The sequence below is a fragment of the Gracilinanus agilis genome, chromosome 3 (genome assembly GCF_016433145.1).
Source record: "Gracilinanus agilis isolate LMUSP501 chromosome 3, AgileGrace, whole genome shotgun sequence".
In the NCBI taxonomy this organism is placed as follows: domain Eukaryota; kingdom Metazoa; phylum Chordata; class Mammalia; order Didelphimorphia; family Didelphidae; genus Gracilinanus; species Gracilinanus agilis.
Genome location: NC_058132.1, coordinates 251456367 through 251480496, shown reverse-complemented (window position 1 = coordinate 251480496; position 24130 = coordinate 251456367). Strand labels below are relative to the sequence as shown.

Genomic DNA, 24130 nt, shown 5'->3' with positions numbered 1-24130 from the left:
CTATGTATGCTCAGGTTCTTGAAAAGCTGCATTAGTAATTGCTGTGTGTAAGGAGCTGATATGTGTAACTGCTGTGTGTAGGGGGCTGATCTCAATAATTTCTAAGGTATCTTCCATATTCAATATTTTATGTTTCTCAAATCAGCAAAGGTGCTCTTACTGACAGGTCCTAGTTCTATAAATTGATTTTGGGTGGAAAGCAAAGGCCTCACCAGAAATCTTTTAAGTAGATGCTAGATTTGTCTTTTGCTTTTTAGTGGGAATTCCGTTTTTTGGGGGTATTGGTTGAATTAGATGGCCCTTGAGGTCCCTTTCCAACTCTAAAATTCTATAATTCTGTGAGTACCAAATTGGCGACTTCCAATATGTGGCCTGCATATTTGAAATTCTTGTCTTGGTATGTTAATGAATTCAATTTGTGGTTAAGCTTCATATGATATTCAGAAGTTATAAGACTGAAAAGAGATTGTTAGGATATGACTAAAGTTACAGACTAAGGCATTAATTCCATTGGATTTGCTGAGTTCATTTGTATTAAATTTGAGAAATTATCTATGAAACATAAAAAAGAAAGAGGGCCATAGCTGGAATAGCAGAGTTAAGTAAAGAGTTTCATAGATTTTAAGTGAAGAGTTATGTGGTTTTTTTTTTCTTTTAAACGGTAGGGGAAGTGGGGAGAGGGAGGGACTTATGTATATGTAAGGTTTAGAAAGAAAGAGTTTTCTGGGGCTTCCTTATTCTGTTATTGACTATTTTCATATTGTATGTTTTTCCAGTTTCTGATAATGGATTTTTTGGTTTAAAAAACAAAACAAAACCATGCCTAACATTTTAAAACACCACTCTACTCTCAGAAGGTTATATGTTAGAAAAATATGATGCATGAAGTTATTGATTAAAAACCTCCTACAAAACTAAAATGCAAACCAAACCACCCCAAAGGAGCCCAGCTAAACACTCCAATATTTATCCATTTTTTCCCAAAGCCTTCCTCAGAGTTCAGTATCCTTTAATCTGGATTCCACTTTGACAAGAAGTTGGTTTCAAAGGCATTATCTCCTAAAAGAGGCCTTTTCTGACTTCCCCTTTATTTGCACAATCTCCCTTTTAGGCATGTCTCTTAAGTTTACTTACATGCAAATATGTTTTAATCCTTCAGGAGAATGTAATTTTCCTAAGTAAAAGGACTACAATATTTTCATCTTTGAAACCCAAGTGCCTTATTCATGGTAAGCATTTAAAAACTGTCTGTTAAATCAAAATGAATTGAACAAGACCTGTGATTACAGATAAGAATGAGAAGACTTTTTCATTTTGGTTAACAATGAAGTCCCATAACTGGTTTTGGGAAAGGTGAGTAAAAGATGAAAATAAGGAATGAAAAAAATCTCTTTCTTCTCCTATTCTACCTGAGCCCACTGTTCTGCTTTTGGCTATCTCTGGACTAAAATAAAATAACTAAATGGTGGCAAGTTCTTCTCATTAAATTTATTATGGCTTTACAGCAAGTTCTCTGGGCTGTAGGGTTCAGGACATGGTAGAATTATCCAGGTCTTTAAAATGACCAGGTAGCCACTTCTTTTATGGTCAGGTCTGTTCACAGAGGCCTGAATGACCCTGGCCATGACAATTATAAAAAAGTCTCCCTGGATGGTAAAGATAAGTCAATATCAAGCTTGAATGAAACTGATTAAAAAAATAAATTTAATGTACTTCACTGTAAAAAGTTTTCCTGGGACATCTGCTTAAATCTGTGCTGCGACATCCAAGCCAAATCATTATTTAGAACAAAATAATTTCAAATACTCTTTCTGTTTCTTATCTAGAATTCAAACATTTCCTACTTGATCCAAGGAATAGATATTCTTTCTCCTTATCCTCCTCCCACTTCATCTTTTGACTATTCATATTAGGAGGCAAAATAAGACAGATTGTGTCATCCAACCAGTACCTGAAAAAAAGTTACCATTTAGGTTGATTAATGGAAAGAAATAATCTGCAGAAACGGATAAAACAGCAGTTTCATAGGACTAAAGTGAAGCTAGAAGATACACATAAATATTCCTTTGGTTTATAGCCAAAGTATTTTTATTTCTACACAGGATTCTATTTTTGAGTTCAGTTTGTCATTCTTTCACTAGTGATGACCTCTGAAGAAAAAAAGTTAAGGGACGGGGCCTATGAAAGGACCAAGCTTCTTACATCAGAAACTCTAGCTACTTTGGAAAAGGAAGACAATCACCAAACCCAGGGTGATTCAAGCATATGCCTCTGGTATCTATCTGTCAAGCATGCCAGTCTCTATTTCTTTCTTTTTTTAAACATTTATTAATATTTATTTTTTAAAAAAGTTAACATGGTTACATAATTCATGCTCCTACTTTCCCTTTCACCCCCCCACCCAGCTCCCTCCCATAGCCCATTGCGCATTTCCACTGGTTTTAACATGTGTCATTGATCAAGACCTATTTCTAAATTGTTGATAGTTGCATTGGCGTGGTAGTTTAGTGTCTACATCCCCAATCATGTCTGCCTCAACCCATGTGTTCAAGCAGTTGTTTTTCGCCAGTCTCTATTTCATGCAAATCTTAAGAAACTTCCCACATGCTTACCTTGACATGCCCAACATGGTGAGATGTGACAAAGGGAGCTAAATAATAAACCTGAATATTCTTAAAGGGTTTTCCCCCCTTCCTCACTAGAGAGTATTGTTCCCCAAAACCATTCCAACAGGAAGTTTAGCTGAACTCTCTAATGGGAACAACAGGTACCTTAGGTCTCACATGGATTAATCTGGCAAGACCAAACAATCTACTTTTGTTTTTTTTACTTTTTTTCAGAAGCCCAACTAAAATCTTTGTGAACCTGTGTGGATGCATGACCTCTCTTTATGAACCTTTGGTAAGATGCTAAATCAAGGATGTTTGTTTCTGATCTCCAAGAACAACTTGCTGTTCCTATGCTTGCCTTCCCCCTGCGCCCCCCCCCCCCCCCGGGAGCCTATTAGGCTGTTTCTGAATTTGTAATTTCCTTGAAGCACTGTCACTTTTAATAGGTATGTGTCTTGCCAGAATATGCTCACTTCATTTTGACAGTGACAGAAAGCTCACTAATGAAGTAGTTTGACCAGTTTCTTTCTAAAATTCTGAAAAGAGGGGGAAAAAAAACTGCATTTAAAAGGCAGCACATTATACATAATGTAGCTTGCTAAATAATAAATTCAAGAATTGTCATTTCACTTTGATATTCCTGAAAACCACTAGTGATAAAAAAAAAAAAGCTTTAACATATTTGCTTTGCCCTTTAGTCTTCATTTACCTGTCAGGATGAATAGAAGAGAGTACAAAGACTAGGAGAATGACATCCAGGATCCCATCTGGAAAAGGGTAGGATAAGCCATCATCACATACATCATGAACAAAGGCAGAACACTGGGCTGGGCTGTAGGATGAGTGGGACTGTCATGATGGAAGAAGAGAAAGATGAAGAATGCAAAAGTCATTAAGCAGAGCTTCAGTGAGGTTGCTTTGTTGTTTTCTATTATTTAAAAGGTCAAATCTTTTTATTTCTTCTGAGGAACTTTCTCCAGAAAATTATGAAGCACTTGATTTACAGGCAAGAGCTTCTGTTTCTTCCACCTGGACAGTAGAAACTATGTTTGCCAATTCAGCTTCACAATAAAATCTTTGCTATGCTGAAAAGGACTGGTCTTACAAAATGACCAACCAGGTGCTCACGTATATGATACGATTTGGCGGGGGGGGGGGGGGGGACCCTGGGATGCTCTTCTGGAGCCTAAATAAGCCTTTCCCATGGCTAGCCTACTTGTCTTTGAGATGCCATAGATTTATTCCATTTTTATTAAGGCTTTGACTGAAGTTAAAATATCACATTAATTCCAGTCATTTGCACAGTAACAAGAATGAGATGATAAGATCATCGGATAGGGGAAAGACAGAATATTTGGGTGCTAATACGCAGGTTAAAAATTGCTACTTTAGTGGGAAAGGGAATTCAAAGTATAATCTTTAGCACTAAAGACAAGCTTTTCTGACTTAACATTTTGCCCAATTTGGTCCCTATTTAAAGCAATTAGCAGGTACATAATTCTTGCTGGCTAAATGGAAGAAGGAAGCAGTGACAGAAGAATCTGTGTTAGTCAAGGTACCTGTCTCTTCCATGATGACGATCTGAAAAAGTTACAGATTTGCTCTAAATATTGCAATTTCTTTTAAAGTTCATGGATGATAGAATTATATAATACGTTATCAAAACTCTTATTGAAACGATTTATATTTTTAGCCCACAAAAAGTTTCATATATTTACTATTCATTTTGTAAAAGAGGAATCATTTATGATTTTTCCTAAAATTATCTTCATTGCTCTTCAAAAGTTATACCCTAAAAAACAGATTTGTGATTTTGTGAGTTTATGAGGAGGTGCTGGCATGGAATTCCTCTCTACCACTACAGATGAGTAATAGTCCTAGAGTTTTGTTTGGGAGGACTGATAGGTTAAATGGCCACAGAACAAGGATGTGTCAGAGGCAAGACTTTAGCTGAATCTTCCTAACAGATTTTTAGGTTATAAACAAATTTTTATATTTATGATTCATATATTTATGAAACTTTTTATGGGTCAAAATTATAAATAGTTTCAAACAAGAGTTTTGATAACTTAATATAAATATATCATTCCTCTTTCCTTATGTTTGATGACTATAAATAGAAAGTCTGCAACAGTAGTCTTGGAGTGAGGAAGAACTTAGTTAAAGTCTTGCCTCTGACACATCCTTGTTCTGTGATCATTTAACCTACCAGTACTCCAAAACAAAACTCTAGGACTATTACTCATTTGTAGTGGTGGAGAGAAATTCCATGCCAGCATCTTCTCATAAACTCACAAAATCATAGATCTGTACGCCTTCTTCCCCACTGTGCCCTCTCCCCTGCCCCAAAAGAAATTTATAATGGTTTTCATTATTTCAAGCTTTGTCTTTTTTCTTCTGCTTTGTTTCCTTGCTCTTAATAGTTTGATAGAAACTTTAAAAATGTTTAACATTTAATGACTTCCTCTCCCACTGAACTTTCCCTTGTAGCAAAAATTAAAACAAAAATTAAACAAATGCAACCAAGTGTGATGGTACATGATAATAGTACTAAAAATAGGGGCAGCTAGGTGGTACAGTGAATAGAGCACCAGGCCTGGAGTCAGGAGGATCTGAGTTCAAATATGATCACTTCTTAGCTGAGTGACCCTGAGCAAGTCACTTAACTCCATTTGTCTAGCCCTTTTCCTTCTGTCTTAGAGATGTTACTAAGACTGAAAGTAAGGGTTTAAAATTATAATAATAAATAATAGCTAACATTTTATATGTGCCAAATATTGTAATAAATGCTTTAGAAATATTCTTACCTAATCACATGTAACATTCTGCACCTGTCGACACCCTGCCTCTTTACCAAGAGAAAGAAATGTTTATTCATTTGTTTATCCAGACCAAAAATGATCATTGCAATTAAGTTGAGTCTGGTTGTCTTTTGGGGTTGTTTTAGTTTATGTTATTGAGGTCATTGTAGATAATGCTTTCAGGCTGTCTTCCCACACCAGTAGACTCAATTTTTTTTTTCTTTTCTAACTTTGCATGCAGACCTGGATCATTTTAAGGCCTTTTAGTTGGACCTGTTTGCTTTCTTATTTTTACTTTTTTGAGGTACAGGGGCCAGAGCAATATGTATAGCATATCATGGTCTGTTCAAGGATAAGAAGACAAGATGATGCGTGTTCTGTTTGGTATTCAATATCTTTCCTGACAATTTTCAGTATTTTAAGGTCTTTGGCCATGGCAGTATTAATACTCCTGCCAAACAGGCCTATTAGTCATTCCCCAAACTTGCCATCCATTCTGATTTCATGCCTTCACAAAGGCTGGGTGTCCCCCATGCAAAGCATCCCTCTCTTCCTCCCTGCCTCTTAGAATAATAACAACAACAGCAATAATAATAATAGTTAACATTTATAGAGAGACTACTATGAGCCAGGCAATGTGCTAAGTGCTTTACAATTATTATCTTATTTGATACTCTCAACAAGCTTGGGAGGTGGATGCTATGATTATCAGCCCTTTTTACAGATGGGAAAATAGAGGCAGAAAGAAGTTAAGTAACTTGCTCAGGGTCATCATGGCTATTATCTGAGGCCAGATTTGAACTCGTCTTCCTGATTTCAGGCTCCACACTCTATCCATTGCACCATCAAGCTGCCAACAATCTCTAGATTCCTTCTTTCCTCAGGTGTTAGTGCTTTCTCCTTCCTCAAACTGCCTTGTATTTGCATACCTTTGTACATGTTGTATTCCCAAGAGACTGTGACATTTTTATTTTCATATTCCCAGTGCCAAGCACAGTATTCATATATATATTTTTTGGATTTCACAGATTTAGGGAACCTCTGGTGGGCAAAGCCATCCTATCAATGCAGGTGATTATTTGCTTTGAAACCTAAGAATTTTAGGAAGTTGCCCAGGGTACTCAAGAGACTTGCTCAGGGCCAAAATGTGTGAGAAGCAAGATCTGAATCCAGGTTTTCCTGACTTTGAAGCTGGCTCTCTAGCCGCTACATCACACTGCCTCTCATTTGAAGCACTAATAATAGGCACTTAATAAATTTTTCTAAACTAAAATGAACCAGAACTATAGGTTCTCTTCAGGGGTCAGCTGGCCACCTTGTTCTTCTCAGAAATGACAAAAACTCAGTTTAAAACAGTCATATGTCATCTTATCCCAATACTCAAGGATTGGGGAGGAGTGGGGAGGGAAATGAGACCATTTCCTATCAACCTATCAAGACAATAAAAGAGATACCTTTACTAGTTCCACGGCTTCAGAAGCAAAATCACAGCAGTAAAGAAAGGTCTCTGGAGCATTCCTATGAAAGCAAGGGAACACTCTAATTATGTTGTTGCCATAGATATATTCAAGCCACACACAGAGGAAATTGCATGTATGACTTATTAATAGGGATTCTTATATAACTCGGGGCAGGCCCTGACCTATTGTTTATGTTGTTTCATTATCATCATCATCACTATCATCAGTAAAAAGTGACAATGATGATTAGCAATAGTAATAATGCTGCTTTTTTATACCAGCACTATGTGGTTTCTCTACCTTGCTTCCCCTGCCCCCCCCCCCACATTACTTCTGAATTGGCACTGCTTTCATTGGTTTCCTACTACCTATGGGCCAATCTCTCACCTGGCATTCAAAGCCCTTTATAATTTGGCTTCTATCTATCCTCAAATTTTACTTTTCCTTATACCCTTCTCCCTTGTGGCCAAAGGAATAATATACCTATGGTTACATAAAGGGTTGAGTTGTTCAATCATACTCTTCCTTCAGGGCAAGAGTGCCTTCTCCTCTAAATTCCATTTAAGTGTTTGACCCTTCCTTTAAAGCCCAGAATATCCCAGACCATGGTGGCTTTTTCCCCCCTAAACTTCACTGCATTTTAACAATTGTACAACTAATTTGTCACATAACGTTTGCTATTGTCCTGTAATATTTTCTAATACAGTGGTTTGCAAAGTTTTTAATCAAGGTGGAACCCTTTATTATTATTATTATTATTATTTTGGGTACCTCTACTTGCAAAAAATAGACGCTTTTTACTTTTCTATATATTCCTCCCTCCCTCTAGCCATCTTTTGGAAAAAAAAGATGAAAAAAGCAGTTGAGCAAAACCAAACCTATAAACAATGTCGTTGTTGCTATTTGTTATTCAGTCATGTCCCATTCTTCATGGTCATATCTGGGCTTTTTTTTTTTAAATAAAGATAATGGATTGCTTTGCCATTTCCTTCTTCAAATCATTTGATAGATGAGGAAACTGAGGCAATCAGGGTTAAGTGACTTGCCAATGGCCACACAGTTAGTGTTTGAGGCCAGTTTTGAACTCATGAAGATGTGTCTTCCTAATTTGAAGCCCAGTGCTCTATCCACTGTACCAAAAGCTGCCCATATGACTGTATCAGATATATACATAATTCTTCAGTCATAGTCCCTTATTTCTGCAATCAAGGAAGGGAAGTACATTTTCTCCACTTTCTTCTAGGGTCATCTAGTCACTATAATCATATATGGTTTAGTTTTACTTTATTGATCTTTCCATTTTCATTGTTGTGGTCAATATGAATAATTTTCCTGGACTGCTTACTTTATTCTTTATCAGTTCATATAAGTTATCCCATGATCCCGTCAATTCCTCATATTTGTCTTTTTTTACAGCTCAGTAATTCACCATTAATATTAATGTGCCACAACTTATTTGTATCCCCAGAGCCAAGCACAGTGCCTGGCACATAGAAGGCAGCTGATAAATGCTTGTTGATTGATTGACCAATTTAGCCATTCTCCAGTCAATGGGTATCTCCACTGCTTCCAGTTCTCTGCTACCTTAAAAAAGTATAATCATAAATATTTTGATATAGATGGGACCTTTCTGTTTCTGACCTCTTTGGGGGAAATCCTTTACTTTAAATAAATCTTTAGCCCAACTTGTACAATAAAATATTTACAAATAATAATGATATTAATAATGATAATAATAACCAAGATTTATAAAATGCTTTAAGGTTTGTGAAATGTTTTACAAATATTGTCTCATTTGATCTTCCCCCAAACGCTGGGAGATAAGTACTATTATTATTCTTATTTGACTGATTAGGAAACTGAGACCCAAAGGCAAAGTATGATTTGCCTGGGAGTCAAACAGCTATCATCTGAGGGAGAATTTGAACTCAAGTTTTTCTGACTTTAAGACATTCTATCCATTGTTTCAAATCTATCAACTGTTCTATCAGCTGTTTCAAAAAGAAATAAAAGTACTATTCCTAAGGGTACTAAAATAACATAAGCCTGTTTTAAAAAGAAATCTGTTTCAGATCAAGTTGGTACTGGATGTAACAATATTATAAACAAACTGCTTAGGGAGAAGCCTGTGGTGATTTGCTATCAAAGTGTTTTATGACTGGAAATGCCATTGGGTGCTATAGTTCATCTTACAAGATGTTTCACAAATGGTTTTCATGTTCCTTCTTGCTTATATAAGCTAGTATTTGGGGGATTCTTTAAGTTCATCATGTTTTTGCTTTTAAAAAGCTCAAGGGCTCTGTTTTTAAACTGATTTTTTGGTTTGTAAATGATTGTCATTTTGCAGGCAGTCAGGAACTCTTAAAAAAAATGGACACCAGGATCACATTTCAGAATCACTAGGAATGACCCAGAATAGAGATATTTGCATTTTTCACACATATTTGGGATGTGGTCATCAAACCAGGTTTGTGGCCATCTATTTTGTCATCAGAGCCTTAGGTATTACTCAAGCTGCTTTTTGTTGTTTCTTCTTATTTTGATACCCTCCCTCCCAAATAATAAAAGGAGGAAAAAAAAAAACAGGAATAGAAATGGACAACTGTTTTACATATACTTTGGGGAGGCGTGCCATATAGATAGGCAGAGCACTTATTAAGCACTTACTACGTTCCAGGCACTGTGCAATAGGTCTGAGATAGAAATAAAAGCCAGCAAAAAAGCCTCTGCCCTAAATGAGCTTGAATTCAAACAGGGAAGATAAAATGTGAAGGAGAAAGGGGGGGGGGGGTCGGGGGAGCTGAGGCTTACCAAGTCAGGGGCACTGGAGGTGATCTGGAAATGGTGTCAAGTCCTGGACTTATTTCACATTATTTCCTTTCATATACTTTTTATGCTCCAGGCAAACTGGCATATTTAACTATTACCCAAACTTAGCCTTATATCTCGCTCCGCACAGACTGTCCCTGAGTCAGGAATGTCCCGCTCCATCTTCCCTCACCATTAACTCTTAGAAGTCTCAGCTTTTTTTCTAGGCTCAACTTGGGGATATCCACTCAAATCCCCCTGGGTTGCTTGTGTTCTTTCCCCCATCAAATGATCTTCTATTAACATTTGTGGGAATGTTTATAGATGCATAAACTCCAACTCCACACCCAGCAGAATGTAAAGTTTGTGAAAGCAGGGATGGTTTTTCATAGCACCTTATATAGAGGAGGCTCTTAATAAATGATTGATGATCTGAATTGTAGTTGAGTTAATGGACAGTAAAAATAAAATACTATCAAGCATGTAATGCTAGGAACTGGATTCTTGTCTCTTGGGTATGGGGGCTACAAAGTCTTATCTATATGGCTGTAGGAATATATCATATAGCCCTTCAAACACCAACAGCCTTGACCAAAAATTATGGATATTCCTTTAGTATGACATTAGCCTTGTAAACAAGATCACACACCAATTTTTTCTCTTAAAACTAGACCTTTTGTCAAAAAGCTAAAATGCCTTGAGTGTGTTGGTGCAGTGAACAAATAAATTACTTTTTATGGAAATTCTCCATAGCCTTTACTTTGGGCTAATTTTATACAACAGCTTTTAACTCAAGGCAGTAGAGACATGTAATCAATAGGTAAAAAATATGACTAATTATGATTTTGGCAATTATATTCTGCCCACAGGTACTAAAATACTCTTTCTGGAATGAATTTAGCACTTTTTTTGTGAAGTATGACCTCATATGGCTGAACAGGCCTCCCATTATATGGATAAAGGCTGCTGTTGAGTGATTATCTAATCCCTAGGTGTCTCTTCCTTCAAAGCTCTATCCTGGGTTCTGTTCAATGATAAACTTCTTGTTTCAAATGAGTTGTATTTGGTAGACAATTCCTCAATCTATACATCCAGCTCAATGTCTCTCCTGAACTCCAGTACTGTTTCACTAAATGCTTGCTAAACATCTTTATCTGGATGACTCACTGGCATCTCAAAAGAGAACTCTTAATCCCTACCCCTAAAACCTTTCCTCCCCCAAACTTCCCTATTTCCATTTAGGGAAACAGTCTAGTAGCTTTCCAGACTCATTTTGTATTGTTCCTTTTACAAATTCTATGTTCCAGTCAAACTCTATTACTAGCCATGTCCCCAGATTCAAAACTCCATTTCTTTGCCTTTATTGTATGCCAAACATTCCCTATCCCTGGTATGAACTCCCTCCTCATCTGTGTCTTAGAATTCTTAGCTTTCTTCTTCTTGGGTACCATAATGTACACAAAGCCTTTCTAATTTCCCTACCTATTAGTATGCTTCCAAAACATCTATTTAACTGTGTATTTGTTGTATCCTTTAATAAAATGTAAACTCCTAGGAGACAGGGGCTATTTTTTTTTTGTTATGGGAATTTGATAAATGCTTGTCAAATGACTAAATGAAGATGGTCAACAGTGGAAGCTGTACCAGTTATTCCAGTAACTCTGGTTACAGTTTAATGAAACAATCCCAGCCAAAGCCCAAGGCAAACAGTAAAAGGATTTCTTGGGCATCTGTAAGAGTACAAAACCAAAATATTCTTTCTTATCAGAATATACACAGTATTTATTATCTGCACAACTGATATGAAAGAAAATATGGTATTGTGAATGAAGAGCCAGACTTAGGACAGGAAAACCTGGATTTAACCCAATTCTGACATTTACTATCTGTGTGTGATCCTGAACTTAACCTTTTTGAGTCTTAGTTTCCTCATCTATAAAATGAAGGTAATAATGTATGACAGTCTTTGTGAAGCTCAAAGAAGATATACATAAAATATTCTAGATTATATCATTGAATTGTAAGCTCTTTGGGGGTACAGACTGGCTTTTGTCTCCTTTGTATCCCTAGCACAGTGCCTGGCACAAAGAAGGTACTTAATAAATATTTATTGGGGGCAGCTGGGTAGCTCAGTGGATTGAGAGCCAGGCCTAGAGATGGGAGGTCCTGGATTCAAATCTAGACTCAGACACCGCCCAGATGTGTGACCCTGGGCAAGTCACTTAACCCCATTGCCTAGCCCTTACCACTCTTCTGTCTTAGACACAGTATTGATTCTAAGGCAGAAGGTAAGGGCCTATAAATAAATAAATAAATATTTGCTGATTATTTTGCAAACTGTAAATGATTATATGCATGTCAGCCAATATTATAATGATCAGCATTACAATTACTCAGGATCATAGCATTTAGATCTCTAAGAATTCTGTCTTGGGCCCACCCTTTCCTATCTCTATTGAAGATCTCATCAGTTCATGTGGATTTGACTCTCATCTCTATGCAGACGACTCCCAAATCTACATTTCCAGTCTCTTCTGAGCTTGGATTCCCAATATGTCACTGTCTAGTAGCCATCTCTACCTGTACATCCCATACACTCTCAAAATCAAGATGTCCAAAACTCATACTCTTGAGATCTAACCTGATGAGATCACCAAGAGAAAGAGTATAAAGAGAAAAGAGAGGAGAGTCTAGGACAGAACCTTGGGAATGGGCAATGATGATAATTCAGAAAAGAAGTAGCCAGGCAGGCAGAAGGAAAGAAGGATCAATGTCCTGAAACTCCAGAGAGAGCAAGTAAAATATATTGTTTTGGGCAAGGTAAGATAGTAACTCCTAGTATCCCTTCCAGATGTCTCTTATTTCTGTTGTTAAAATTCTTCCAATTATCCATCAAAACCTTAGTCATATTTGCTTACCTGCATACATACACATACACACATATTTGTATATTCTTGGAACATAGTATGTACTTAGTAAATATGAAACTGAATTGACTATCCAGGCAGTTATCAAAGCACGTTGATATTTGCTCCTTCAAGATATTCTATCTCCTGATTCTTTGCCTTTATATATGTTATCCCCATACTTCTCCCCCTTTATTCCTGCTTGGTTATCTCTAACTTTCCTTGAAATACATCTTAAGATCTGTCTCCTGGGGTTTTTCCTGATCTCCCTCAGGTGCCTGCAGCCTCCTCACAATTTACTTTTTTTTGATATGTAGTTTGTATTTATCTTTACATATACATACTGTTTCGACACCCATCACCCCATAAAATGTAAGTGCTTTAAGGACAGAGTCCATTTCCTAATTGGCTTTGTATCTCCAGTGCCTAATGTTGTAATTGATTTATTATTGTTCAGTCATTTAGTCGTGTCCAACTCTTTGTGACCCCATAGACATAGCATGCTAATATTGTCCATGAGATTTTCTTGGCAGATACTAGAGTGGTTTGCCATTTATTATTTCCAGTGGATTAAGGCAAAAAGAGATTAACTGACTTGCTCGGAGACCCAGAGCTAGTAAGTATCTGAGGTCAGATTTGAACTCAGGCCTGTCCTGACTCTAGACCCAGTGCTCTATCATACTGAGATGTCCAGCTGCTTGGTTATTAGTTGATGTTTAATAAATGATTGTTGATTAACTGACACATAACAGGTACTTCATTTTTGATGAACACAGAGACAGATGAGGTATTTGGTTTTTAAAGATAAAGAGCTTGAAGAGAAAATAAGATATAAAAAAAATCTATATATCTATATCTATATGTATCTTACCCTCCGGTTTGTCTCTCAGAAACTGCTCAGGGATAGAAATATAGATTCAGGGATAATCAGCTCACAGGTGACAGTTGAAAGCAAAGATTGTCAACAAGATAGCTGAAGAGCAAGAAATCTTGGTCTATGTTTTAGGATGACCTATAACCAAGGAGCAAGAGGAAAAAATAGAATCAGCAAAGGAGACAAAGGCCTGAGAAGGTAGGAGGATGACTCGAGGTAGCCCAGGGTCAATGAAGCTAAAGGAAGTAAGATTTTCAAGCAAGGGGGTCTCAGCTCCTGGACTGGATGGTTCCTCTCTACAGAGTAAAAAGCATAGTCCAATACTTAATATCACCCATATTTCCCTCCAAAAAGAGCCTTAAAGATGTAATTTTTTTCCTACTTACTTAAGATCCCCTGAAATTTCAGGCATTCATGAACCCTGGGTTAAGAACTAAGAAGCTCTCATATAGAGCAAGAACAGGGTGGAACTCTCTAACATTTCATGTCTTCCCAGAAGATGCTTTAAATACTGCTTTAGGCCCATTCTGGTGTACAAGTGCTAAACCTCTAAACCCAGAAACTGCACATTATTTTGACACATGCGGCATTCTTCTAATGAATGGGCTTTCAGATATCCTCAGATTTGGGACTGAAATGCCTCTAAGGTATGTGGTGTGAAGGTTCCTGAAGAAAATAAATCAATCCTTTAGGACCTCGTGGGGGGTCCAGCTCTTTCTTGGGAGACTAATCATCTGGTTAACACTATTTATTAGGAACCTACTTTGTGCAAAGCACCTTCTCAGGGACTTGGTGAATTATAAAGGCTTATCTGCAAAGATTTTACAGTCTGGTGGGAGGCATGGAAAAAAATGCATGTCAAGAAAAGGAAAGCAGGACTGCAAATTTCTTACAAGGGTTTTTTTTCCCCTTTTCCAAAAGGGAGGAAGAGGAAAGGAAAGAAAATAGATAATTTAAAATTTTTTAATTAAAAAAGTAAAAAAAAATAGAGTAGAACAAAACTACATGTACACAACATCTAATGCATACATTCATTGTTCATTACTGTGACACACAAATTTTAAGAAGGTTCCACAAGACCACGTTAGCTAGGGAAGATTACATCAAGGATAAAAGTTTTGAAGGAGCAAGAGACATGATTAATTAGAAAGGAAAGGGAAAGGCATTTTAGGTTAGCAGAAGGAATTAGGACTTGGTTTAGAGGGCAAGAGTTGGTTTGAAAGAGAGATAGCCCCAAATCTCACAGAGTAGATTATAAGGGTAATAATTAGGGAGATTTGTAAATAAAAATCCTTGTGGTTCAGAATAAGTCTTTTATTTACCTAGAAAAGCTATTCAATCACTGTACCTAAAGTTAAGGGACCTGGGGCTCAAATTTGAGTTCATTTTTCACTTTGCTTGTATGACTTTGGGCAAGTCTTTGAATTGCCCTGGACCTCAGTTTCCTCATCTCTAGAATGAGGAAGTTAGATTGAATGATCTAAGGCCCCTTACAGCTCTAAATAAATGCTTCTATGATCCTATAAAATTGATGCACAAAAATATATTTAGCAAAGTCTCAATCAGGCTCCTGTTATACACCTACATATTTCTGGAGGATGAATACTATGTTCACACCTGATATGCTCATCCTGTGGCTCTGGGGATTTGCATTCAATATAAGATCTAGCTGAATAAAGTTAATGTGTAATGAATAGGACCTGGTTATAAAAATAGCAAACCAGGACTAAACTAAGACACATGTAGTAGTTAGCTAAGATTATTTTCTCCATCTGTTCCAGTTTTGATTTCCTACCTCTCAGGCAATCAGTCTTTTGGTTGGTGGGACAGATTTTCCTGAATGGCTAAAATAACCAGTGTCATAATATTCTGAAATTCATTCAAAGAGTATTTAATAGTGGGTGCTTGGCATGATACAAAAGACAATATAAAGAGAGGGCACATATATACTTGCCTCCCCCAGATGACTTTTAAGTATAACAACTCAACTATTTAGTGATTAAATAGAATAAACTTCTCCAAACTCCTTTTTGAGAATGAAGATCTCTTTTGTAATGTCAAAAAAATTCCATAGGCCTCCACAAAATATAACTCATTAACAGTGATTGTTGACTCAAAAAACATAATACAGAAGGTTACTATGAATTCATCGATGCTTTTATGTATATTTGTATTATATTAATTACAATGGTATCTAAATGTTTAAAAAACAGTGCATATTCTGAGTCATTTATTCAGTTTAAAAAAAGGCATGTATGCTTATTTATAGATTAGCATATGAATTTTTGGACACCTTCCAATAACCAGAGTTCTACTGGCCTCAGGTTGAAAATCACTGCCTGAGCAAAATAACCTTTTGGTGGACTTGGGAACTGCTCCAACTTTTCCTGAAGACAATTTGAAGTTACTTGATAAAAACTGTTAAGTGTTTATACCTTTTGATCCAGTGATAGCATTACTGGAAATGTAACACAAGGAGGCTAATGGTAGAAAGGTCCCATCTATATTAAAATATTCACAACAATATAAAAAATATATGAAACTACTGGAAACTGAGTAGGTGCTGAGTGATTGGGGAATGGCTGATCAAATCTTGGTATAGCAATGCTATGATATATTTTAAAAGTATTTTGTTGTTTAGTTGTTTTTCAGTTTGTTTCACTCTTTGTAACCCCATTTAGGGTTTTCTTGGTAAAGATACTGGAGTGATTTGCCATTTCCTTCTCCAAACCATTTGACAGATGAGGAAACTGAGACAAACAGGGTTAACTGATTTATCCAGGGTCACACAGCTAAGTCAGTGTCTGAGGCCAGATTTGAAATCATGAAAAGTCTTCCTGATTCCAAGCTCAGTGCTCCATCCACTGCCCAATGAAGCTGCCCATATGACCACTATTGGATAGTATACACACAATTCCATAAGCCATAGTCCTCTACCTCTGCAACCAAGGAAAGGAGGTATGTTTTCTCAACACTAAGGTCCAGTTTTACACCTACTGCGCCACCTAGCTAACCCATTTTTTAATTATAAGAGATGAAAAGTATGAAGAAATCAGAGTAACAGAGGAAGCCATATATAAAATGGTATGGAGTAAAATAAAATCACAACTAAGAGAATACACACAGTGAATACCATCACATAAATGAAGACAACACATTCATATATTGCAATGAACAACTTTGGTTCCAGGGCACTGATACTGAATACTCTTCCTCTCTTTGTCATGCTATCAGATAATTTGGTTCAACTTTTTTTTTAAATAAAGGAATATTAATCAGGTAGTTATTGGGGCATGTTTGTGGTATAAAAAACAAAATGTACCTATAAACATTTTGTTGTCTGGCACACAGTAGGTGCTTAATATGTTTATTAACTGACAAAAATTTTTCTTTAATAGGGGAAAATAATATCTCACAAGATTGTTATGAGAAAATTTTTTTGCAAAACAAAGGGTGTGTATGTGTGTGCATGCACATGCATGTATACATGCACATACATATATGCCTATATATACAACATATATTTAAATGTATATTTTAAATACTCTCTCTCTCTCTCTCTCTCTCTCCACATGGTACATATGCCCTAAGATGCCCATTTTTGGAGGATGAGGCAGTTAGCTGGCTTAGTAGATTGAGAGTCAGATCTAGAGACAGGAGGTCCTGGGTTCAAATCCAGCCTCAGACACTTCTTACTTATGTGACCCTGGGCATATTTATCCCTTTTTGCTCTTCTGCCTTGGGACCAATACACAGTATTGTAGGTAAGGGTTTGAAAAAAAAAGGTGTGTGTATGGTATGCCAGTTTATGCATACATCCACACATGTGCACGTGTTTCTACACAGATGCTAATCTTGTTGTTCTTGTCCTGCTGTCTCCTATTTCCAGGCCTCTGTTTGCATCATCCCTTAAGCTTAGAGTGGACTTTCCTCCCCTTTATCTCTCCTGAAGTCCCTCCTCCTCTTCTTTAAAGTCTAACTCAAGCCAGCAGCCACATGAAGAAATGCTTCCTTATCTACTGAGATGGAGGTCATCTCTCCCTCCCCAATTTCTTATAGCATTTTGCCTGATCCTTCTCTTGCAATTATTTTCTCTTGTACTCATTCCTTCCTTGCCCACTACTCATTGAATTTTAGTTTTTTGTTTCCTGACTTTCCCCTCTTTAAATTGCAATATCCTTCAGATCATGACCAATTTCCAATCCATGTGGGACTATAAAAAGAGTGATAGGTTTAACATCAAAGAATCTGGATTCTAGTCTCTGAATAAGTGACCCAAGAACAAGTCATTTAACCTCTCTGGGTCTCAGTTTCTTTGTTTGTTAAATAGGGTCACTGGAAGAGCTAACTGCTAGGGTTCCTTCTAGCTCCCAAATCCTGTGATGTCTCTTTTTATCCACTGGTACAGTGCCAAGTATGTGGAAGGAGATCAATAAATGTTTGTTGAACTACACTGAATTGAAGTGAATTAACCTTTGTCTTCAGTTCTGCAAGGTGGATACCCTCGGTCTTCACTGTACAGCCACAGCATGCAGAACAGTGTGTCAGCTGGGGGAAAGCATGCTTTTATTTCACCAGGAAGGCTACTGAATAATTCCCTCTTGCATCAGCAGTTTAAGTTTGAAACTTGTGACCACCCAATGACTTTCTGTGGCATTTTGTGAAATCAGCTGACAGCCTTGGCCCTGTTCCCAGCAGGCAGGTGTAAATATCACTAGAATCTACCACGACACTGGGCACTCTCTTGGCAGGTGGTTTAAGAATTAAACGGTCTTTGGAGAATGATCTGACCTCTCCCTTCCAAAGGGCTAATTATGGTAAGGTATTCTGTAACTACAAAGTGCTGGATAAGTATAATAATCCAAGGTTTTGATCTTCCACTTTCCACATGCAATAAATTCAATTTTAAGGGGAAAAAATACATATCTGCTCCTCCCTTTGAAAGGCAATAAACTGGTTTTCTTTTGAAAATTAATTAACTATCTCAGTTCACTGGGCAACAACATTCCCAATATGTATGTATCCTCATGAGGAAAAAAAGGTTACCAAGAAACAAGGGTCAGAGACTAAAGAGAAAAGGGCTTTCAGTCATTTAAAAATGTATTATTATTATTTGATGTAAGAAAGATTATTGTGCAGAAACAATCATCAACTTGGAGGGTATTAGAAGTCATTAATCAACAAATATCTATTAAGTACCTTCTTTGTGTGAGTGCTTGTACACAGCACTAGGCTATAAAAAAACTAAGAGAAGCCTCAAAAAAGGTTTCTGCCCCCAGGAAGCTTCCAATTTAGCTTGAGGTAGCATAAACGTTGGCAAAAGTAAATAAATATATAAGCCAAGAAAAATCACAAAGAACTTTATGAATGATTATTTAATGAATGGTACAGAGAATGTCTACATTTACTGACCTGAGGCATGAGGCCATTTTTTATGGAAATAAATTTATCATTTTACTAAAAAAAAAAACAAAACAACAAAAAACAACATACTTATCTTCTGTCTTAGAATCAATGCTGTGTATTGGTTTCAAGGAAGAAGAACAGAGAGGGCTAGGGATTTGGGGGTTAAGTGACTTATCTAGGGGCAGTTAGAGTCTGAGGCTAGATTTGAAGCTAGGGCTTCCCATCTCTAGGCCTGGCTCTCAGTCCTATCTAAGTTACCTAACTTATTCTCCATTTTACTTTTCAAACTCATAGTCCTTATATAGGACCAATTAACCCTAGGACTATGAACTCAGAAGGAAAAAAGATCACTTTGGAGATCATATGGGGATTAAAAAAATATGATTCCTAGAGGCTAAAGGGTGGATCAAATTAGAGTATAGCCAAAACAGCTTTAGGGAACTAATGATTTTCTTGAAAAAATAAAAAATAAAAAAGCTGTGTTTGGTCATTAAAAACCAAGAGTACTACTCCTTTAAGAACATTATCTGGAAGACTGAAAATAAGTGATTTGGAACCCCCTGTGAGGCAACCGTGTTTTCTTTATCCTAGAATAATTTCAAGAGGAGAGGTATATGAGTCAGAGGGGATAGGCCAGGAAAAGAATACTAGTCAATTCAGTTTCCATATCAGTGTGCCCTATTTGGCTTAGTTCTGTTCCATCCCTTTCAAGCCCAAATCATTTAGTAGAAATACTCAATACAACTTGAGGAGTAGCAGCATAGGCAGGATTACAGAGGTAGAGCCAGGAGGGTCCTCAGAGGCCATCTTGTCCAATCCTTTGCCTGAAGAGCCAAAAGTGATATGTCCAAGGTGTCAAAGGTAGTAAGCAACAGACATGGGATTTAAACCAAGTTCTTTGACTAAGTGCACTTATGACCATAATTATAATTTCACTATCTATCCCATAGTATTGTAAGGGGAGTCCTTTGGAGACTTTACCTTGAAAGTTATTAAAGAAATGTGAGTTATTTTTATGTATTAACTAGGAAGTATATATATCTATATATCTATATCTATATATGTATCTAATATGTACAACATTTTATCTTTTTATACTCTTTTTTAAATTTAAATTTAAATTTTGAATATTTTCCCATAGTTCCATGTTTCACGTTCTTTTCCTCTCCCCCAAACCCCCTACTCCCCTGTATTTTACTCTAAAAAGTGACTTCCTTTCCAAAGCCTGGCAATTGAGAACTACCATTGGGGTGTTTTTGGAAAAAAAAGTCCTCCACCAGGAGCCAAGAGATCTGGAGATTGGTCCTGGCTCTGCCAAAAATTCCACTGTGTGACTGTAAGCAAGTCCCTTCGCTTCCATGTTCTTGTTTCTTCATCTATAAAATCTGGGAGAAAAAGGCTAAATGATCTCCTGAGCTCCTGTGGGTTTTTAGATTTTTATGTCCTGGCATTTCAATCCTATCACCAATACACACACAAACACAAATGAACACCCACACCCACACAGAGAAATGCACATCAGGGTGGTTGTTTTGTTTTGAGATGAATGTAAGTTATGGTATTTTTCCATGAGGGAATGAACAGTTGTTCAGCAGCATTTTCAGGCGATATCTTACTACACATGAAACTAGACCCTAAGACAATTCTTTCTTCTACTGCCTATCTTGTTTCAGTCAGCCTTCACTGAAAAGCACAGATACTAAATATTATTTACAAGATTACAGCTTTCTATAATTTTCCCAATTGTCTATAATGGAAGATCTAATACTCACTTCAGAGCATTAAGAATGGGGAAAACACTATTTCCAGCACCACAGCCAACCTGAAATTAAAAGAAAAATCAAAGAAAAATCATAGCAGTAAAGCAAATGTCTCTTTAGCCCAAGCACTTATCAGTTTAGAATTGTTTCTGACTTTTATCATCCTAATGTTTAACTAGTACTGACATTTTATTAGCTTTATGATGTACACATCATATCACATATACTCTCTGTGCCTCAACTTTCCCATCTATAAAGTGGGGTACAATAATAATTTTACTATCTACTTTGTAGGAAGGAGCTTTGTGAGCCTCAAAGCAGAATAGAACTGGGAGCTTTTGCATGTACTGAATGGCACACTATTACCTCAAAAAGTAAGCAAGAAATAGTTTTTAGTAGAACTGCTACTCTTTCATCTAGCTAGATACAATAAATATAAGAAATCGATTAAGAGAAAAAATTGTAGCCAGGCACACTGGGTTGCAAACTACATCACTGGAGACAACACACACAATGATGGTATTGGTTAGTGATTCTACTCTATCAAATAATACTCTAAGCATAGATTTCTTTAGGCACTTCAGTTTGGGATCAAATTATGTTGACCAGTTATTTTCTCTCCCTTTTTTCTAGGGATGTGAAATCCGACTGCAAACCAGGGCCACTGAAAAAAATTATACAGATTGTACACTTCAAGATCACTCACTGTATGAGACTTTCTGCCCACTGTTTCTCTAGTACAATACCTCTAGAATTCTGAAAGTAGCACAGCTGCCAGGGAACAATTTGGTCTTTGAGGCCTCTTCTTTCTTCTTTTTAGGATGCTGGATGTCACCAGATCTTATTTTGCTTTGGCTATAAGTAAAATTATCACCAAAATCATTTTTACAAGATTCTACTCTTTTAGGCACGTCCAGGCAGCTTGTTTTTGAGAAAGAGTCTGTAGCATCAGTTTTTACAAAATCCCAAGACATTTTCTCCTTCTTTTCTTTATTTTGTAGTCCAACTGGAAGAATTTCAGGAAATTCCCTCAACAGCCAATTACGATCCTTGAAAAATTTATTTTTATGAATCTCATAAAAATTATTCCAATATTTACTTGCTTGATTCTCATATTTGACTGAAATGAAAAGAAAAAGGCATTTTACATAATCTGTATTTTGTTTATTGTTCATAGTGATATAATAATTTTATAGTCACTTAAAAATTTCAAAACTTAAAAATTAATCAAATTTAAATATATATCTCAAATATGTGTTTTCTTTTAATTTTACTTTATCTTGTGTCTTCACAGCCTAGGACCTTAAAAATAGAGAACGCCATCATTTCAAACTCCTTTTCTCAATTGACAGTTGGAAATCTACCTTTAATAAATATATTTTCACAAATAATCTTATATTCTTATATGAATCTAGGCCTCAGAAAGTGACATTTCCTTAAGGCTTCAAATGCAGGCTTAGTAAGTCAAATTTTTTAAAATGGAAAACTAAAACACTAACTTTCCTTAATAGAGAATGAAGAACAGGAGAAAGAATGAGAACAGAGATTATCCAAATTAGAATTCTTTTAGGCATCTCTTTTAAATCAGAGTCATAACTAAGTATTCTTAGGTTTGTAGCATAGCAAGACTCTTTGTTTCAGGAGACCTTAAGAGGTAGGAAGGAGAGTCATCATCTAGAGTGGTAGCAATCCCAGGGGTCAGGGCCCAAAGCATTTGGAGTTCAATCCTTGGACTCTACATAAGCGTGTAGCGCGCAGTTCTGAATAGAGGCCTACTCAGCCCTGTTACCTCTGTCCTTGATTAAAGAGTGGCTTTTCTGACTTTAAAAAAAAAAAAAGAGCTAGGAAGATCCTTTGAGGCCATCTAGTCAGGCCTACACCAGAAAAATAAATCCTCTTTCTAATAACCCTGACAGTCATTGTTCTAGATTATATTTGAAGCTCTTCAGTGATGGGGATTTTTAAATTTTCATTTAAGCTTATTTTTTTCCAATGGACACAAATCTACCCTCTCTCCATCCCATCCCATCTCATTTTTTTCATGTTATTATTTTTTTTTAATAAAACCCTTACCTTCTATCTTAGAATCAAAACTGTGTATTGGTTCCAAAGTAGATGAGTGATAAGGGCTAGGCAGTAGGGGTTAAGTGACTTGCCCAGGGTCACACACCTAGGAAGTATCTGAGGCCACATTTGATCCCAGGATCATCTGTCTCTAGGCCTGGCTCTCAGTCTACTGAATCATCTAGCTGCCCCCATACCATCTTATATTTTTAAATAATGTAATTTAATAATAATGATAATATTGTTATTATGTAAATTAATAATAATTGAGTAAATAATAAAATAAATAATCACTCTCTGAAGTGTCTCCTTAGAATGAGTATAAGCTTTCTTAGAACTCTTACCACTTGTCCTAGTTGCGCTTTCTAGAGACAAGCAAACTTAGCTGAAATCTCTTTTCATGGTGCAAACTTTATATCTGAGTGACAGTTTCCCCTAACTCTCATTTTCTTCAGCAGTGGTTCTTGGAGTTATCCCTTTGCTCATCCTAGTCCTTTTCACAACTTAATCCAGTAGCATCTAATGATGACACTCAGTATTTGAGGCTAGAGGTTTTTGTTAAGTACTGTACTTTCAAAAGCATGAAGCACATTTCATTTTCATCACAGATTTGAAGGTCCTCTACCCTCAAGATGTTGTTCCAAGGGAACCTGACATATTACTGTGTCAAATGCATACTTAGCACATGGTTCTACTCTGCCTTCCTAAGACTTACTTTTTTTCTTTTAATTTTTATAGCCCTATATAATCATAGAACTAATGTTGCAAGGAACTTAATTTTTAAAAAAATTCTCAAATTAAACATCAAAAAGAGAGTAAAAAGATGGCTGTATATAAAACCATAATCTGTTTCATGCCACCTTTTAAAAATATATATAAATTACATACATTATTTTCAAAACTATTCTCCTTGTCTATACTTCTTGCTGACTCTCTTTTTTTGGCATCACAATTACCAACTTCTTTACTGTCTGATACTCCCTCTCCAATTAAAAGCTAAGGAAAAGTGGAAAAAACCCTTGTAATAAATACATAGCCAAGGAAAATGAATCTACATAATGGTCAAGTCCAAAAATGTATGTCTTTCTGCACTTGAGTTCCTCAGCTCTGTCAGGAGTGAGTAACAGATTCTAACACTGGTCCTTTGAAGGCAATGGAGGTCGTTGTAGTGATCAGGGTTCTTAGTTTTTCAAAGTTTCTTTTCTTTACAATGCCATTGTTACTTTATAAATTGTTTTGCTTCTGTTCATTTCATTCTGCATCAGTTCATAACACCCAAGATTTTCTAAAATCATTTATTTCTCTATTTATTTCACTGCTACTCTTCAGAGGTTCCATGGTGCCTAGGCTGGGTCTTTCTGGCCAGGAATGCATGACCTTTTCAGGTTTTTTTGGAGGGAGAGAAAAATCCCTATTGGCCTAGAACTTTGAAGGCTAAATAG

At 36.5% G+C, this 24130-nt stretch overlaps 1 protein-coding gene across 1 annotated transcript in view; it reads right to left on the bottom strand.

Moving 5' to 3' along the window:
• The window catches only part of METTL8 (methyltransferase 8, methylcytidine), a 73715-nt gene that overhangs the window by 6389 nt on the left and 43196 nt on the right, over positions 1-24130 (bottom strand). The window contains exons 3-6 of the mRNA XM_044666512.1: positions 21371-21744; positions 20637-20686; positions 6865-6928; positions 3319-3458 (exon numbers count right to left, since the gene is read on the bottom strand). Coding sequence (XP_044522447.1) covers positions 3319-3458; positions 6865-6928; positions 20637-20686; positions 21371-21744 — 628 coding nt within the window. The remainder of the gene's footprint in view (positions 1-3318; positions 3459-6864; positions 6929-20636; positions 20687-21370; positions 21745-24130) is intronic.